The sequence below is a fragment of the Zonotrichia albicollis genome, chromosome 2, assembly GCF_047830755.1.
Source record: "Zonotrichia albicollis isolate bZonAlb1 chromosome 2, bZonAlb1.hap1, whole genome shotgun sequence".
Lineage (NCBI taxonomy): Eukaryota > Metazoa > Chordata > Aves > Passeriformes > Passerellidae > Zonotrichia > Zonotrichia albicollis.
Window position 1 is genome coordinate 72,426,618 of NC_133820.1, and position 17,573 is coordinate 72,444,190.

Genomic DNA, 17,573 nt, shown 5'->3' on the forward strand with positions numbered 1-17,573 from the left:
GAGGCTGGTAGTAAAGGGGGAGGAAGGAAGCTATAAATCCGAACACTAGTTTTTGCGGGCGGGGGCGGAGTGGTTTGGGTTTTGGGCTTTTTTTTTTAATGTGTTTTGTTTTCCCCTCTTGCCCTGCAATCCTCATTCCCTCTCCCTCTGATTCGGGAAGGAAACAGTGACCCAGGGTGTACGAGACAGAGAGGGGGGAAATACCGACGGCAGCGAGATGCAGCTCTCCGCCGCAAGCAATGCAAGATTAGATCTCTAAATGCAGCAAAACACTCCCTGAAAACCAACAACCCCGCGGTGCAATCAGACATTTCACTGCCGCTCACTGCACACGAAGAGGGCTTCAACAACAAGCTGAGACTTTTTTTCCCTTCTGTTTCTCTCCTACCCCTCCACTCCATCAATCGCATCACAAGCGATGAGTAGCAAATAAGCTTTTTTATCTCTGCTACAGACCTGTGACCATCCTCTTCTTCTATGAATATATAAATACACATATTTAAGAAATATTTCTGATCGTTTTTAGAAGAACAACCACTGCCGCCGGTTTTTTTATTATTGTTATTATTTTTATTATTCTTTGTACATCTGCGGGGATTCAAGGATCGGGAACACATCGCCTGCCCGGAGGAGAAGATCTTTTGTAAATTCTTTGATTTTTGAAACCCTCCCACTGCCGAAGTTGGACAGACGAAGTAACTGCGAGGGGACTGTAAGCACGGCAAGCTCTTGCTGAAACGCTGCCGAAGCTGCTCCTTCCCCTCCCCCGACCCCCCCGATTGCTCCCTCCCTCTGAGCTACATGGTCTATTTGCTGCCTCTCATCCTGTGTCTCTGCAGATGTTTTAGAGCAACAGGTTCAGGAACTTGAAATATAGGGGTGGGGAAAGAGAAGGGGAAAAAAAAATCAAAACCAAAAAGGAAGGAAAGAGAGAGCCGTCAGAGGAGGAAGAGCAAACCCAGCGCAGAAGGCAAAGAAGACGGGGACAACCCTGGTCGTCGCTGCTGCTCCTGCCGCCCCCACCCCTGCTCGGGGATGTACCTTTCCATTTGTTGCTTCTTCTTCTGCTGGGCTCCCGCCCTGTCGCTGAAGAACCTGAATTACTCGGTGCCGGAGGAGCAGGGAGCGGGCACGGTCATCGGGAACATCGGGCGCGATGCGCGGCTGGCGGCAGGCGCGCCGGGAGGTGGGATGCTGCCCGCGGAGCGCGGCGTTCCCGGCGGGGGGGGCCGCGGCCCCAAGTCCACCTTCCAGGTACTGGAGAATTCAGCCCCGCACCTCCTGGACGTGGACGGGGAGAGCGGGCTGCTCTACACCAAGCAGCGCATTGACCGTGAGGCGCTGTGCCGGCGCAGTGCCAAGTGCCAGCTGTCCCTCGAGGTGTTCGCCAATGACCAGGAGATCTGCATGATCAAAGTGGAGATTCAGGACCTGAACGACAACGCGCCATCATTCCCCTCTGACCAAGTGGACATGGACATCTCCGAAAATGCTGCACCAGGCACCCGCTTCCCCCTCACCAGCGCCCATGACCCAGACGCTGGGGACAATGGTCTGCGCACCTACCTGCTCACTCGTGACGACTACGGCCTCTTCTCCCTCGATGTGAAGTCCCGTGGTGATGGCACAAAGTTTCCAGAGCTGGTCATCCAGAAGCCACTAGACCGCGAGGAGCAGAGTCACCACACCCTGGTGCTGACGGCATTGGATGGTGGTGACCCACCGCGCTCAGGCACGGTGCAGATCAATGTGCGCCTCATTGACTCCAATGACAACAGCCCCATCTTTGAGGCAGCCTCCTACGTGGTAGAGCTGCCAGAGAACGCACCACTAGGCACAGCAGTCATTGACCTCAATGCCACTGATGCCGATGAGGGTACCAATGGAGAGGTGCTCTACTCCTTCAGTGGCTACGCACCTGAGCGCGTCCGTGACCTGTTTAGCATCGACCCACAGAGCGGCCTCATCCGTGTCAAGGGCAACCTGGACTATGAGGAGAGTGGCCTCATTGAGATTGATGTCCAAGCTCGGGACCTGGGGCCAAATCCCATCCCTGCTCACTGCAAGGTCACTGTCCGCCTCATTGACCGCAACGACAATGCTCCCACCATTGGCTTTGTCTCCGTTCGTCAGGGAGCTCTGAGTGAGGCTGCCCCACCAGGCACTGTCATTGCCCTGGTGCGGGTCACCGACCGAGACTCAGGCAAGAACGGACAACTCCAGTGCCGGGTGCTGGGCAGTGGCGGCGGGCCTGGTGCTGTTCCTTTCACCCTGGAGGAGAACTATGACAACTTCTACACTGTGGTCACTGACCGACCCCTGGACCGCGAGACGCAGGATGAGTATAATGTGACCATCGTGGCACGTGATGGGGGCAATCCCCCACTTAACTCCACCAAGTCATTTTCTGTCCGGATCCTTGACGAGAATGACAACCCACCCCGCTTCAGCAAGAATCTTTATGTGTTGCAGGTACCTGAGAACAATATCCCTGGAGAGTACCTGGGCTCGGTCTTGGCCCAGGATCCTGACTTGGGCCAAAATGGGACAGTGTCTTACTCCATTCTGCCTGGGCATGTGGGAGATGTCTCCATCTACACCTATGTCTCTGTCAACCCCACAAATGGTGCTATTTACGCTCTGAGGAGCTTCAATTATGAGCAGACAAAGCACTTTGAGTTCCGCGTGCTGGCCAAAGACTCGGGTTCACCCCACCGTGAAAGCAATGCTACAGTGCGCGTCACCGTGCTCGATGTCAACGATAACGCACCCCTCATCGTCCTGCCTGCCCTCATCAACGACACTGCTGAGCTGCAGGTGCCACGCAATGCTGGGGTGGGCTACCCCGTGGGCACCGTCCGCGCCCTGGACAGTGACTTTGGGGAGAGTGGGCGCCTCACGTATGAAATTGTGGAAGGCAATGAGGAGCACCTCTTTGAGATGGACCCCACCAGTGGTGAGATACGCACCTTGCACCCCTACTGGGAGGAGCTCAGCCCTGTGGCTGAACTGGTGGTAAAAGTCAGTGACCATGGCAAGCCCAGCCTCTCTGCTGTGGCCAAGCTCATAGTCAGGGCCTTGGCAGGGCCCCTGCCCGAGGCTGGCGAGCCGCAGGTGAACGGCGAGCAGCATCGGCGGCCGCACTGGGACTTGTCGCTGCCGCTGATTGTGACACTGAGCACTGTCTCCATCATCTTGCTGGCTGCCATGATCACTATTGCTGTGAAGTGCAAGCGAGAGAACAAGGAGATCCGCACCTATAATTGTCGCATTGCCGAGTATAGCCACCCTCAGCTGGGAGGAGGGGGAGGCAATGGCGGGGGAGGAGGAGGCAGTGGCAGTGGAGGGGGCAAGGGCAAGAAGAAGAAGATCAGCAAGAATGACATTATGCTGGTGCCCAGTGAGGGCGAGGACAGCCGGGGTCCCCTCAATGTCATGAACGTGGTGAGCAGCCCATCCCTGGCCACCTCACCCATGTACTTTGACTACCAGACCCGCCTGCCCCTCAGCTCTCCCAGGTCTGAGGTGATGTACCTGAAGCCCGCCTCCAACAACCTGACTGTACCCCAGGGACATGTGGGCTGCCACACCAGCTTCACAGGGCAAGGGACTAACGCCAGCGAGGCTCCCCCGAGCCGGATGTCCATAATTCAGGTAGGAGACTTTTAGAATACCCTGGACCTCACTTTAGACACTGGTTTAACTTTCCCTTTTGTCTGCAGTGCAATCTGCTGTAAGGCACCACTGTAGGAACCAACACAAGTCATTAAAGAGAGGTGGACTTAATGGAAGTGGAACCAGACAACATCTGGTGGGTCTGGTTCTGCTGTCTCATTGATGTTTTCCATGTGATTCAAAAAAAAAAAAAATGCCCCGTGAAACACAGACAGAGTTACGGCAGTGCTAAAGAGGTGCATGTGAGAGTGTGGGCAGGCATTTAGCTCATTTGAGGCATGCTGGGGTATTTTCCCAGGAGACTGTCAGACAGAGGTGGGCACTTCCACAGGTTTCACTACTCTTTGGTTTGGGGTGGAGAAGAGGGAGGGCATTTCTAAAGTGGTCCTACCATCTGCAGTAACTAATAGGACAGGGAAGAAATTGCACACTGAGGACATCTATTGCAACAGTGTATTATAGCCCTCCAATCTTGTATATAAATATGAGCTATCATTCCAAGATGTATGTTTTAATTTTTTTAAAATTTCCTTCTTCAGAATATATATATCCATAAATATATATTTTTGACAGTATCATTGGGGCCCCATTGCCTCCTCCTCTCCCCATAAACAACTAATTTTTCAGTGCTGAAAATTCTGCTTAGTCAAATAGAAAGAAAATGTATGTGGTGACTCCCTTCTACCTCCAAGTGTTAACAAAACTCACATCCTGTCATAAACCAACAAAACAACTAGTCAGATTTCCAGTAGCCTGAGTCAACACTGATGATTGCTTTATAGTGAAAGACTTACCCACTCTGTCTTCTACCAAAGCTCATTTAGAAATTGTAGATGGGCTGCATTCTGCTGCCAATTATATCCACACTGTCCTCTACTGACTTTTGTGAATGTGAGAAATGGCAGAATTTGGACTATTGGATATAGAATACTAATCAAAGAATGACTTAATTTTTAGCAGGTAGTTTAAAGTCGAAACTCAGAAGATTTATTTCAGAGCAGTGAACTTGCAGAGTGAAGGTGAGGGCAGAAATTGGCTCCAGTTGATTTAATTTAAAGTATTACCTCATGATTAATGCAGCTTAATGTTCAAACACTACAGGTATGTTCCAAAGTGATTTTTAACGTTCGGATTGAAAGCAGGCTCTGGATAATGACTATTAAATATATTTGAAATGTCATATCTGTTTTATCCTGTGGTTCTCCTGATATGCTGTTCTGAGTCATAGGGGAATGAGCTGAGTGTATAAGAAGTGACACAGACTCATTTTGTGTATGCAGCTAGTGGGAAAGAAGTTGCACTGTAGTCACTTGATGTACCTAAAGAAGATTCATAATACCTTGGAGTTACCATGCCCTGTGATCTGTGAACACCAAATGTTCTACTTGCCAGCTGTATCTAATACTTTAAACTGAATAGAAATGGCCAGTGGTAATTGACAGACTGAAGAACCAAAATTTAAGTAATCGATGACCTGGAAATGGAACATTTATAACTGGGGGAAAAAAAAAAAAGAAAAAAAAAGGAAAATAAAACCTGCCTGTACAAGGTCACTGTAAACTAATCCTCAAGCGACTATTGACTTGTGTCACAGAAACAATTTCATTTTATGCCTATCATGAATTTGTGTTGCTATCAATTAGGTGAGTATAGAAATACTTAAAATCTGAAATTGATTTTAACAAAAAGTGACACTTTAGGAAAGAGTTTAGGTTAGGGCACAACCAGAGATAATTTGATTTATTACTCATGCTTTGAAAAACAAATAACTTTCCATGACACTTGTTTAAGTAATGTCAACTTTTTTTTTTTTTACTGTAAAATGGAGTTGTCAGAAAGCTAAAAAATAAACACTCCACATTTTTTTCCTACTGACAAGTGTAATAGTTACTAAAAGACAGAAAATTATACTTTCCTACAACCATGTAATGTCTATATAAAGCAATTAATTAATGTATTGATGCTACTGAATAGTAAAGTTTCACTTGTAGTGTAAATCCCTATGGAAAATATGCTTCCTTCTTTTTTACAGTGTTCACTGTATAAGATCAATCATGATTTTTTTTCCCCTGAAATCTATATAAAGCTAAAAGAGGAATTTCCTCCCTTAAAAAGTGTGCTGTGGTTTCTATAAGAGTTTTCATTATGACAACTATGGAAAATGCTAACTGAAACTCCTCATAACATATACTCATATATCTAATGCTGGTCTTGTTTTCCCTTATTATCTACTCAGAGTGTTTTGGAGGTTTTCATGGTCCAATCTGTAGATTAGAAAACATTTGGTTCTACCTAGTGTACAGCCTGTTCAAACATACCTACTGATGCTCTATTTTGTAGTTGTATTGGCAAAACAGACACAGCAAGAAACAGTGTACTTGGTTTCTATTTAGAAAAGGCTCCGATTTAAAGTAGCTAGAGGGGAAAATTGATCCTCTTCACTGTACTTTTGCATTACTAAAATACATTTTGTATTCTCCGTCTCCACATCCCTGGAGTAAATTTTATATAAAATTTGCATTTAGAATGTAGGCACTATTTTATGTCTGGTCCTGTACTTCTGCCTCATGTAAACTTTAAACTGCAGATATAAGAAGAGATAGTAAAGGATCAGCCCTCTCTCTGGATGTACTATATCTTGAATCACTCCAAGAAACCTGTGTCTGCATAGGTAACTTACACAGTTAGGAGTCAAGGGTGTAGGCAGTGGGGAAAAAAAAAATCCAGCTGCTTTATCATCTCTTTTAGTTAATCAATCCAGTTAAGCAATTTTCTTCAGTACCTCAGTAAAGGGAAGGTTAACAATTGTGTAAGGGTTCTCTAACATATGTTCTGATTAGTTTTTACAGATATATTTTTGAAACATGATAATCCCATACTATGTAATTCATACAATGGAACTGCATTTCTTCATTCTCATTTTCTTGGCAAATGTTTAATGGCACAATAATCTTTAAAACATTATATATACATACATATATATGTGTGTATATATACATGTACATACTATATGGAGATGTATATACATGCTAAATATGATATTATTACTTAGTATCTCCAATTGATTCTATAAATATTTAATAGCAAATAAATAATTTCTTTCTCAGTAAGATTCAAATTTTCTCACTCTTATTAGGAGTGCATATTTTTTTTCCTTTCACTCCCTAGTAAGATCTAGTGAAGCCAATGGGCCTTATGGTTCCCTTATTTCTCATGAAAGTATTTTACCATACAGATAGCCCAATTTATATCAACAAATACCTGTGGAGTAAAGTGTTACTTAGTGACTAGGGGTTTCAGACTGACCCAAAAGGACCACCAGTTGAATGAAATACTTCCTGATATGGGTAAGAGCGGTGTAAGCTTGCCTTTCTTTAAGTGACTTCTGTTAGACACTAATCACACAATTTGACAGCTTGTGTGTTTGCTCATTACTTTACAGCATCCACCTATGTACCACAGTTGCCTGTGCTACTTATATATGAGTCAATGAACTTCTACAGTACCATAAAAATGGAATAATTTAAACATGCATGCATACATATATGTATAAAATGTTGGCTGGAAAGATGAGGATGCTGTTTACATGCAACTTTTATTGGTGCAAGAGACTTGCAAGTTCTTAAGCCCTCTGAAAACTGATCATTTGTGATTTGATGTGCACCTGAGATTGATGTGCATTAAGTGTTTGGTAACATACTGAGAAGTTACACATTTACACTTCACCAGCCCATGTTATTTGTTCTTATCTTCAGCAATCATTTTCTAAAGATAGTTTAGAAACAGTGCTTTCAAGCAAAAGTCTGTTAAAAATATTTAAATATTGGGCAGTGCTGTACAGTTCTCATTGCCAGAGTCAAAATTCCATGTGACTTTTGAATCACTTAAGAGCCAAACTATTAATTTTTATTGGGAAGAAGGAAAGCAGGAGAAAATGGAAACTCAACATGGCTGAAAGAAGATTTCTCTTCACTCTAGAACTTAAAGAAAATTTGGCTCTTCTCATTCTGGTGACCTACTCACATGACTACAAGAAACAGAATTTTGCTTTATTTTGAAGTGCAGACATCAGAAAAAAAAAAAAAAAGTATAAACATACATAGAGGTGTATCTCTTCTACCAAAATTTTGAGTTAGTTTGCCTTTCCCTGTGTGAGCAAATCACAACTTCTTCTTGCAGATTTTCAATAGGTAAGAGTAGATGGATAAAGGAAAACAAACAGTTTCTTTACACAAATAGCTTCCAGAAATAGATTCCTCAACGTGAAATATCAGTAGTGTAGAAAACTGTCTACAATATGCAAGAGTAGTGTTGATCATCCTAGAAATTATTTATTGCTATACTTGTGGTGTAATTGGGGAGTTTTGTAAATGTAGCAGGAATAAGGTGGGTGTGAATAAAAAAAGAGGTGGTCAGAGCTTTTGTTAAACAACAGCTAAAAGTGAATGTGCAGAAAGAAGCTCTCAAGCTGGGGATTGCTCTATCTGCTGTACCAGGCACTCCCACAGCATTTCAAGATAAAGTACAGATCATTCTTAATACTTCAGGCACCTGATGTTTATGATGTGACAATAGATTAGTGTCAAGTCCCAGTGCAGCTTCATCTCCAGGCGTCTGGTAATACCTAAGAAGATAGAGTCTTCAAGGGAAATAAAAAACCCATGATCCACATTAGTGCTGCTCTGTCTTTAAATGAACTATTTCATACCTTGAGAAACTTCTGCTCAGAAATTTCAAGATTACAAAAGGAAATCTGCAGCTGCTGCATATAAGGAGAAGCAGCTTTCATCAGAGAAGTTGCACTCATCCTCAGTGATTTAAATTCCCATCTGAAAACAGAGGTATATATGTTTTTTTATATCTCCAACTGAGGAATGTTATTCCCTGTTCTCACTAGAACTAGTACAAGGTAACATTTTTCATCAAGAGGGTACTGGAGCACTAAACACTTGCAAGTTTGCAGGTTTCTACTCCATATATTCCAGAGGTTCCCAGCTGCATAGTCTAGGGATGTATCTAAAGACACTAAGTTGTGACATGCAATTCTTGAACTACCTGCCTAGGTATCATTATTGTGGCTTTAATAGTATTTTGCAAGGCTAGATGTTTTGCAAAATAATTCCTTTGAATGCTTGCATTTTGTTAATACAGTCTGCAGCTTTGTGTACAGTCTGGTTTTGCACATTGCCCATTTGTGAACAAGATGTTAACATTTTTCTACAGCTTTAGTTTCATTCACTGGATGAAGTCCATTCTAGACTTGACTATGTAAAAATTTCAGGGCGAAACCTTTCCTATGTGTCCATGAAGCTTTGATAATTTTTTTTTTTTTTTTTTTTTTTGTCAGTGTGCACTGCATAGCATAGAGGCACAAAACACATACATTTTAGGACCAGATCTGGCAACACACCACTCACTGTGGCATGTGCACGGGCCACTGAAATAGACAGAGAAAGCAGAATTGAACTCCCTTTTTGTGTTACATCTGTCCTGGTCTTGATCTGAGTTCTTTGCTGGTGATATTTATAGCACTATTATTTTAAAAGGATCATTATTGATATACAGGTCTATTTGAAATCTAAAGAACTTTCCAAGATGAAGAGCTGTAATAAAGAACAATAAAAAAAATAAAGAAAAAACCAAATTAAGAATCTAAAGTGGAATATACATATTATGAAAAAGAAAACAGTCTTTCCAGAACAGAAATTCTTGTTAACAAAAAAATAAGTATAATAATATCTCTGTAGAACTTGCTGTTTTATAAAAGACATGAAACAAGTTATGTAAGATTGAGTGTCACAGCTCTCAACTGCTCTTAAAGTTGTCTGAGCTTTCTACATCTTTGTATTCACTGTCACTACCTAAACTTAGCTGGAAAGATCCTTACAATTTTCTGATTATCAGTGCAATTTCAATGATCAATCCTTTGAAGAGTTATCTATAACAACTTATTTTCTCAAGTTTCTGTTATCCTTCCCATGTTGATAAAAGGTAGTTCTTACTCATAATTCAGTCAATAGCATAATTTTGACTTCATAAAAGATTTTGGTGGTTCAAGAGTGAATCCTGACGAGACCTCTATGGAATGCAGCTAAGAATAGTATGATTGGGCTCTTTATTTTGAGGTTTTTGAGGTTTTTTTGGTTTTTTTTTTTTTTTCTTATGCCATCTTTACAAACAATTAATGAGACTGGAATTTAGATGTTTTTGTAACTATGATGTGAAGTGTAACACAGCATCATAGAATGGCTTAGGTTGGGCAATACTTTCAGGATTCTAATGGTAAACCATCAAGTCTGATGGTTGACCCAGAATAATCATATGTACAGTGGAAAAGAAATCAAATACTCCATTGAACGTATTGCTGAACATATGCTACCACATGTTTTCATATATTTCTTAAACTGTGAATAATGCAGCATTATTATTAAAACTTATTAAATATTTTTACATGGAAAATTAGCAATAGGTATGTGTGAAATATTCACAAATATTTCTTGGTATTAAGGAAGCATAGATACAATCTGGTTTCTCTGGTAAGACAAAAGTATCTTTAAAAAATTCCTCCCAAGTCACAACATCTGGATGTGAACCAGCTGTGATTTAATTTAAAAAATAGAGGGTTTTTTGGTCTTTTTTCCCCAGCATTTTTTTTTCTTTCTCTTCAATACCTTCCTTCTCAGGAAGCATTAACATATCAGCTAATATTTACATATATGTTTCTAAGTATCATGCCTAATTTGTTCTTTCTTTTGTTGTTTCTACAAAAGTTATAAGTCTCAAGTTAAATTAGCTTTAGGTTTTGCCAGGCAAGGCACTTATTCTACATGTATATGGGTTGTTTTTTTCTGAAGAAAACATATATGTTGCGTGGCAGAATTCTTCAGATACTTCTTCAAGCCTAAGGAGCACCTGCATGTATGAAGAAAAGGCATTTTGACACTAGTATTAATGTTTTCCGATAGGTAAAAAACTTCAGTGATGAGAACTTAAACAAGGATTTGTTGACCAGAGCAGAAACACAGCTCTGTTTTTATCTTTAAAATATAGAAGCAATCCTCTGATGCCAAAAGGTCAGTGTGGAGCAGTTGGGACAAATTTTTGCAGCAGGCAGCCTGAAAGCTTTATGCTTTCAATTGTATGGCTACTTCAGCTGTAAGAGAAGTGGTAAAATTAATGCTAAAGTGTTCAAAAGTACAGGAAACAAGTAAAACTCTCAGGGGACTACAGGCTCTTGCCTTAATAGAAAAAAGAGGAAAAAGAAAAGTAATAGAAAAAAAGTACTAGAAAGAGAGTGGCAAAATTACTGGGGAAAAAAGTTCCTTGAGTTTAAGTGTTTTATTTGTTAAGTTTTTAATGGAGCATCAAGGATATTAATAAGTCACTGCTTTTGTTGATGAGATGAAAAAGAGTAATGTGCAGCTGCCATAATTCTTATCCAGGGTGCATTCTAAGCCCTACTAATCTATTTGTCATAGTGCAACCTCTGTTTTTCAGTCTGCTGTTGACTTTTTTTTTTTAACAGAAGAAGATTCTGGATTAATTACTGTAAATCCTATGAGGAAGGAAAAAAAAGTAAATTGTTAAGCAGTTTTGATAAAATACTCAGTATTAAGTACTACATTCAAGAAGAAGCAAATTCTTATGAATGTCCCTGTTAATTAGGATATTAGACAGTGCTTTAAATAACCTTCTTGAGCAGTCATATATTTTCTAGCTAAATCCCAGAGGCTACTGATACATTTCCTTCTTAATAAGGTCACATAAGAACCATCTCTTTCTCCTACTGGCTTGCTTCCACTCGGGAGTGGTATTACCTGTAGGGAAAGGTACCAGATCAATTCATTCACTTGCTTGACATGAAATCTCTTTCTTTTTGTCCTGAAAACTGAGGAGTCCCTCTACATACAAAGACAAAACTCTATAGTTTCAGTCAGTTTACTAGTGTTATTTGTACAGAGGAACAGCATAAAGATCAATTTATATCTCACTTTGGTTCACTGAGGGTATCTCCTTTTCCAACCCTCAAGACCATCAGTCCCATATTGGTCTATTTTCAATAGAATAAGGTATAAGCAATCTAGGCATGTTAAGTCCTTCAAATTAAGATATTTGATTTTAGCCATGGACCTTTCTACTGGCTCTGTGGCATATGTGTCAGATCAGAGTTTCTCACATTCATAAAGTACTTTAACAGAAAAGTTCCTAATCTTATCCTGTTCCCTGCTGGGTGGCTTTGTGCTGCAGTCCCTGCAGCCTGCCAAAGGAGAACTCCAAAGGGGAAAGGAAAAGTCTTGTCATGGGATGTAAATGCATCATTTCAGCTGTGTGGGTGAGACCTCTAGTTGACATATTGTAGGTTCTTGCAGTGATAGTCATGCAGAGCCTTTTTCAGAGGGTGGTTCAGACCATCTACTGATCTGTGTATGGCATGTGTGTATTGCCTGGACTAGCTCTAATGACACTCTGATTATTCATATTTCCAGGCCTTTTCCTGGAACACTTCCAGGCACTTTTATTATATTGAAATGGCTCTTACAGTTCATTGAGCATCCAGCATAGTACTGTTGAATATGATTGGTGCATGTGCATATATTTATTAAAACAAAAAAAATCAGGCAGTTAAACTGCATAATTGTGGGAAAACGAATCATAACAATAAAAGGCCATTTAAGTTAACAAGCTTTGTGATCAAAGAATAAATGCAGGTTAGATAAATGAGACTCTAGATGTAACTAATCTACATAAATAAGCTTCAGTCTGATTAGAGGATAGAACTGTATTAAAATAATCTTAAAATGTTTTAAAAGTATTTTACTTTAATGCTTTTATCATTTCTAGTTTAATTTCATAACATTTTTAACATTTTTGCTCTATAAAAGGACCTGAGTCAAGTGATAAACTACTTTTACATGCGTTTATTTTTTGATTAACAATGTTTACAATGCAAAAAAAAGTCTAAACTAATACAAGTAAACAAAAGTAACATCATAAGTTTTCATTCTGGTTTGACTGTGTTGTGTGTCGAAAACATAAAGCATTTTTAATGTCTTAATTTTAATTTTTTTATGTGGCAATGTTTTTTGATTGATTTTTAATTAAAGAAAAACATTAAAGGGAACATTTAAAGGACAATTTCTTGTTTACTGTCTTTATCAGCAGAGAGCAGCCTTTGTAGTGTTTGAAAGCTGGTGCATTAAAAATCAATTTCAAGTCTTCAAAGCTGTAAACTCTTGCTTGCTTTGTAGATATATACTGTTTTTAAAATCATGGGAAGCACAGTTGACAATTGAATTAAAACAAAAGGTAAATAATGGTTTCATGAACATTTGAAGGATTTTAATGTATTTTTAATAATAGCTACAGGAATTTTTTATAGTGACAGACATGTGAATAACAATTTGTAGCTTTTAAATGCATAATTTGTTCCCAAATACAGTTTTTTGTACTCTTTTATTAAGAGAATTTTCTTTAAAACTTCTCTTGGTGTTATTCTGTTGTTTTTACTGAATACTATGATTCAAACACAGAACATGTCAGTCAGTTTCTTTACTTACTATATTTCTGTCTCGCTCTTTGCTGATTGCTAAGCAACCACTTATGATTGTTTAGCTACAAATCACTTTAAAAAAAGGTAAGCTAAAGTGGGCTAAACAAATGTTCATTAATTCTTAATGAAAATATTTAAATTCTATAAAATTTTAAAAGTAACAAAGAAAGGAACATTGTCTTAACGATGTACCTCAGATTCAGCACTTGAGTGGCTGCCAGCAGAGTCAAAAATGCTCTTTTTGTGCAAATCTAGAAAAACACGTGTCCTTAGACAGTGCATGAGTAATTTTGAGGCCTGTGGAAATATACGTATATATGTATAATTAAATTAATAATATTTCTTTCAGGGTAGGATCCTTAAAACATGTAATCAGTGATCATTTTAATTTAGGTCGACAGAAACATAAAATTAAATAGATCATTTACAGGTGTGGGGTTGCTGATGTGCATAAGCATGTGCAGAATTCAGCCCAGAATCTGTTATTCTGTGTTACCTGAACTGCTCCCTGTTGCTTCTCTCCTTGGCTTTTTCCTGCAAAGCTGCAAAAGCTGTTAGTTTCACTTAGCCTCCAACTACATTTTCTCGTATTCTGTTGAGATAGTCCTGATGTCTTGCTTTCTTTCAGAGACTTGGGTAATTTGATATGCAGATTTGAAGATCATAAAAACAATCCAGCTTTGATGATCATGAGCCAGATTATCCAGCCACAGCTGTAAAGTACCAAGTGTGTTCTTTTGTGATCTCTTTAACATTTCAGTGGATCAAATGACAATAAGGATTTAGTGGAATTTAGAGTGCTTGGGAAATAAGAAATTAAAAGCCTTTTTAAAATGACAGCCAGACAGCTTAGAAACTATTATATTTCTAGGCTATGGGCCAGATATGTAACTATGTGTACACATGCATACATGGATATATTCAGAAAAGAGAGCAAAATGGAATCAAAAGATCCATCTAGAGATGGATAAAAAGCATTATTAATGAGCAATGTGCATCTAATTTTTTTTTTTTTTAATATTGTGTATGATCTCAACAGAGCTGTGTAGCAGCTGTGGAAGATGCTGTCAACATGCACCTTTTGCTGCAAACTAGAAAGCATCAAGTTTAGAGACAAATGATGTTGTCATTTTTTTTCCTGAGGCAAGAGTATTGGTAAGGAAGGACCTCATTTTCCACTTTGTGATGGAATCCTGCTATCAAACTTCAGGCTTGAGAGTGATGATTAAAAGGAAGTATAATTCATGCAACATGTGAAAAGAAGCAGCACTTAACTGATTCCACAGCCTGCATTAGTTATTAAAAAGCACATGATAATTTGCATCTCATAGCTCCAAGGCGAGAAATATATCAGTCAGCTTTGTAGCCTTTGAGTGAAAAGGAGGTGAAAACAAGATGTTGTCTGTTATATCTTTCAATATACAGTCTAAATTTTGTCTAAATCTGAGCATGTATTTTGTCTGTTTAAACCACATGTAGCTTCTTTTCAGGTGTAACAGGCTATAGTATTGCAAGGGGCAGAAGCAACTGCATCAATTTATTTTATTATGTATTCATTGGCCATCACATACGTGATCTTTCCCAAAAGTATATCTCTCATTATTGCAATGATGTGATGTAACAAAATAATAATTCCTTCAAGCGTGAAATAACTAATTTGGAGTATTTTCCTGGGCTCATTTATTTCAAACAACCTTCCAGAATTTTGAAGAGAACTTCAATTTCAGTTTATTTAATATATGTATAGACCACAAATAGACTTTTCTTCATCCCCTGATATTGGCAAAGGAAACTTAGAAATGAATATCTGGATTTCCAGATTTTGACCTATTTGTAAAGCAAGAAGAAGCTGTTTCTATTAAACAAATTTAAGCTTTGGGAATTTTGGTTAGCAATTGCAAAAATATTTAGATAAATTACTTGCGGTTATACTTGTCCTGCTGATGCCTGTGAATGAAGAAGTAGGCGCACATGCTGAATAGCCATGGGAGGAGAACACTTTTTTAAGGGAAAGTTTTTGTTCTGATTTAAGTTTTGGATTTTCTATAGTGTTTTTTATTAAAGACAATTACATAGTAATTTGGGTTAGAATGCATGCCCAGTTCCCCATCTCAAAACCCAATTTGTTACTACCTGTGGCTATTTCTATTAAAAAGGAAACATAATTACTATGAGTCTCAGCAGTCTAAGAGTAAATTTTTGCAATTACAATGCTTCCCTTGGGCAGATATATGAAAATGGCAGATTAATTCCTGCCAGTCTATTCCTTGCACATTCTTAAGGTTACTGGTAGCTTAGACTATCATTATATTGGTGATGTTTATTATCCTGTGGCTAAGGTTAAAGAAGGAATGCTACTATAAACCCTTAGGACTAGGATGCTATACCACTGCCTTGCAAAGTCTCTGTGCTGAAGTGTGATCTACAGCATCCTAAGAGCAAGATACAACTTCTGTTTTCATGGAAAGTGGATGATTTTGCTGTTGATTCCAGCATTTCTTAGAAGGATATTTTGTATTTTATTGCTTTATGCCTCAAAAGATTTAAATAAAAACACCAAACAAACTCAAGTTTAATAATTCTTAGGAATTTATCAAGACATTAATAAAGCTGCAGGTAGTTCCTTAATATTTTATAGCTTTCATTTTATTCCAAATAGCACAATGCATGAAACACCAGTAAACAAAGATGGCCCTGAAATTATACAAATGAAAAAATTCCCATGGAAATAATTCATCTTCCAGTGTGTTTCTCTACCTATAAACAAATTTTGAGAGCATATGAATTTCATGCAAAGGCAGTGCTCCTGGAGATCACTCTCTGCAGCTAAGCACCTATCTCCATATTGAATTCCAGTGAAGTTGGAAGTTGGTGTGGCTTCACATGGGCTCATGATCCCCCTGCAGGGAGCAGCATTAGTCTGTGTTACACATGATCTGGTTTGAGTATCCAGGAAGAGCAGTATGAACAATCCCAAGTTATTTATTTTACATTTTGCATGAACTTTTGTTTGAAATTTCTTACACTGCACTGTTTTGTTTTCTTTTCCCCATTTGAAAGAGGTTTCCACATATGCCACTTCTGGATGTCAACTTGGGGGCATCTGTCATGTGGACATTATTTAGAGAAGGTTTCATTAACTATTTTATTTGACAGGTCATATATAAAATTTTAAAAAGTAAAATATATATGCATCCTTCAGTTGATGTTCAATGCATTCCACTTCGGAAAAAAGTGCTCACACATACTGGTGCTGAGCATCCTGCTAATTAGAGAGGAAGTCCATAATTAAATCCCTGTGTTCTAACAAACCCCTCAGTCAAATATTAGCATTCATGTTTAGTCACTCTATCCCCGGTGAAACCTGCAGCAGTGTCCTAGATATTGACAAACCAACACTGCTTTGGAACAGAACGATGACTTTATCTAATCCTGGAATCTTTGCAGAGAACATATCTTATGTGGATCTTCTTAATTTTACAGAAAGATCTGATTTCAGAGTCTTGATGTGGCAAGCCATGATGAGAAGGGCAATCCAGAACATTTTTTTCCCAGTCTTTTAAGAACTTACAGGTCAAAGTCAGCTTTTAAATGCCTATGAAGGTAGAGATTATTATTAAGTAATTGTAAGTAAAAGTAAGATTGTGTTAAGTGGGTGTTGTGTCCGAGATGAGGTGATCCTATAAAGAAAGGTAGCTAATTTTTCTTTTACTTGTTTTGAATCAATTTAATATACAGTACCATCAGAAGACATTGCAGTAGGTTAACACTGAAGTGACAGAGTTGTGGATGCCTGCACACAGCCCTGTGTAAGAATAGCCTTTTTTTTTTTTCTGTCTAAGTCTACTTGACCACTGCTGCTATGCTCATGGTATAATGGTGTATTCAGTCAAACTTTTCATTTTATGAGGTACCTCATCATAGACACATGACTGTTATGACTTTAAAATATATTTAGGGACAGAACCTCTTGCTAAATTTGTGCAAGCCTAAATTATTTATCTTATGTCACAAATAATAAATCAACTCATCACCATCTTACAGTTGAAAATCTCCTTGCATGGCTGTGTGAGTCTGTAAAGCTTGATGATCTACTATTCTGTCATAAATTCAGCCATTATTTTGGCAGCATATTTAGTGCTTTCCTAGTGCTTAAAGGAAATAATTATGCAAAGGTATTTGTGTGAAAGTAGGGCTTTGTATCTTGTCACAAAATGTTTAGAAAATACCTTGTTGAATATTTTTAAGAAAAAAGTGGAAATGAAGAGTAGCATGACCTAAATAAGAAATTAGACAAAAACTTGAAATGTAAGTTTTAACATCTGTGATATTTTTCTGAATTCCTAGG

The 17,573-nt window shown here is 39.0% G+C and overlaps 1 protein-coding gene across 7 annotated transcripts in view; it reads left to right on the forward strand.

Moving 5' to 3' along the window:
* Positions 1 to 17,573, forward strand: part of PCDH17 (protocadherin 17) — a 90,215-nt gene that overhangs the window by 1,688 nt on the left and 70,954 nt on the right. For 5 of the 7 annotated variants that reach the window (XM_074535499.1, XM_014267248.3, XM_014267243.3 and 2 more), the window contains exon 2: positions 161 to 3,654. In XM_074535499.1, coding sequence (XP_074391600.1) covers positions 1,036 to 3,654 — 2,619 coding nt within the window. In that variant the 5' untranslated portion in view covers positions 161 to 1,035. The remainder of the gene's footprint in view (positions 1 to 160; positions 3,655 to 17,573) is intronic. The other 2 variants (XM_014267245.3, XM_014267246.3) reach the window with 1 other exon arrangement.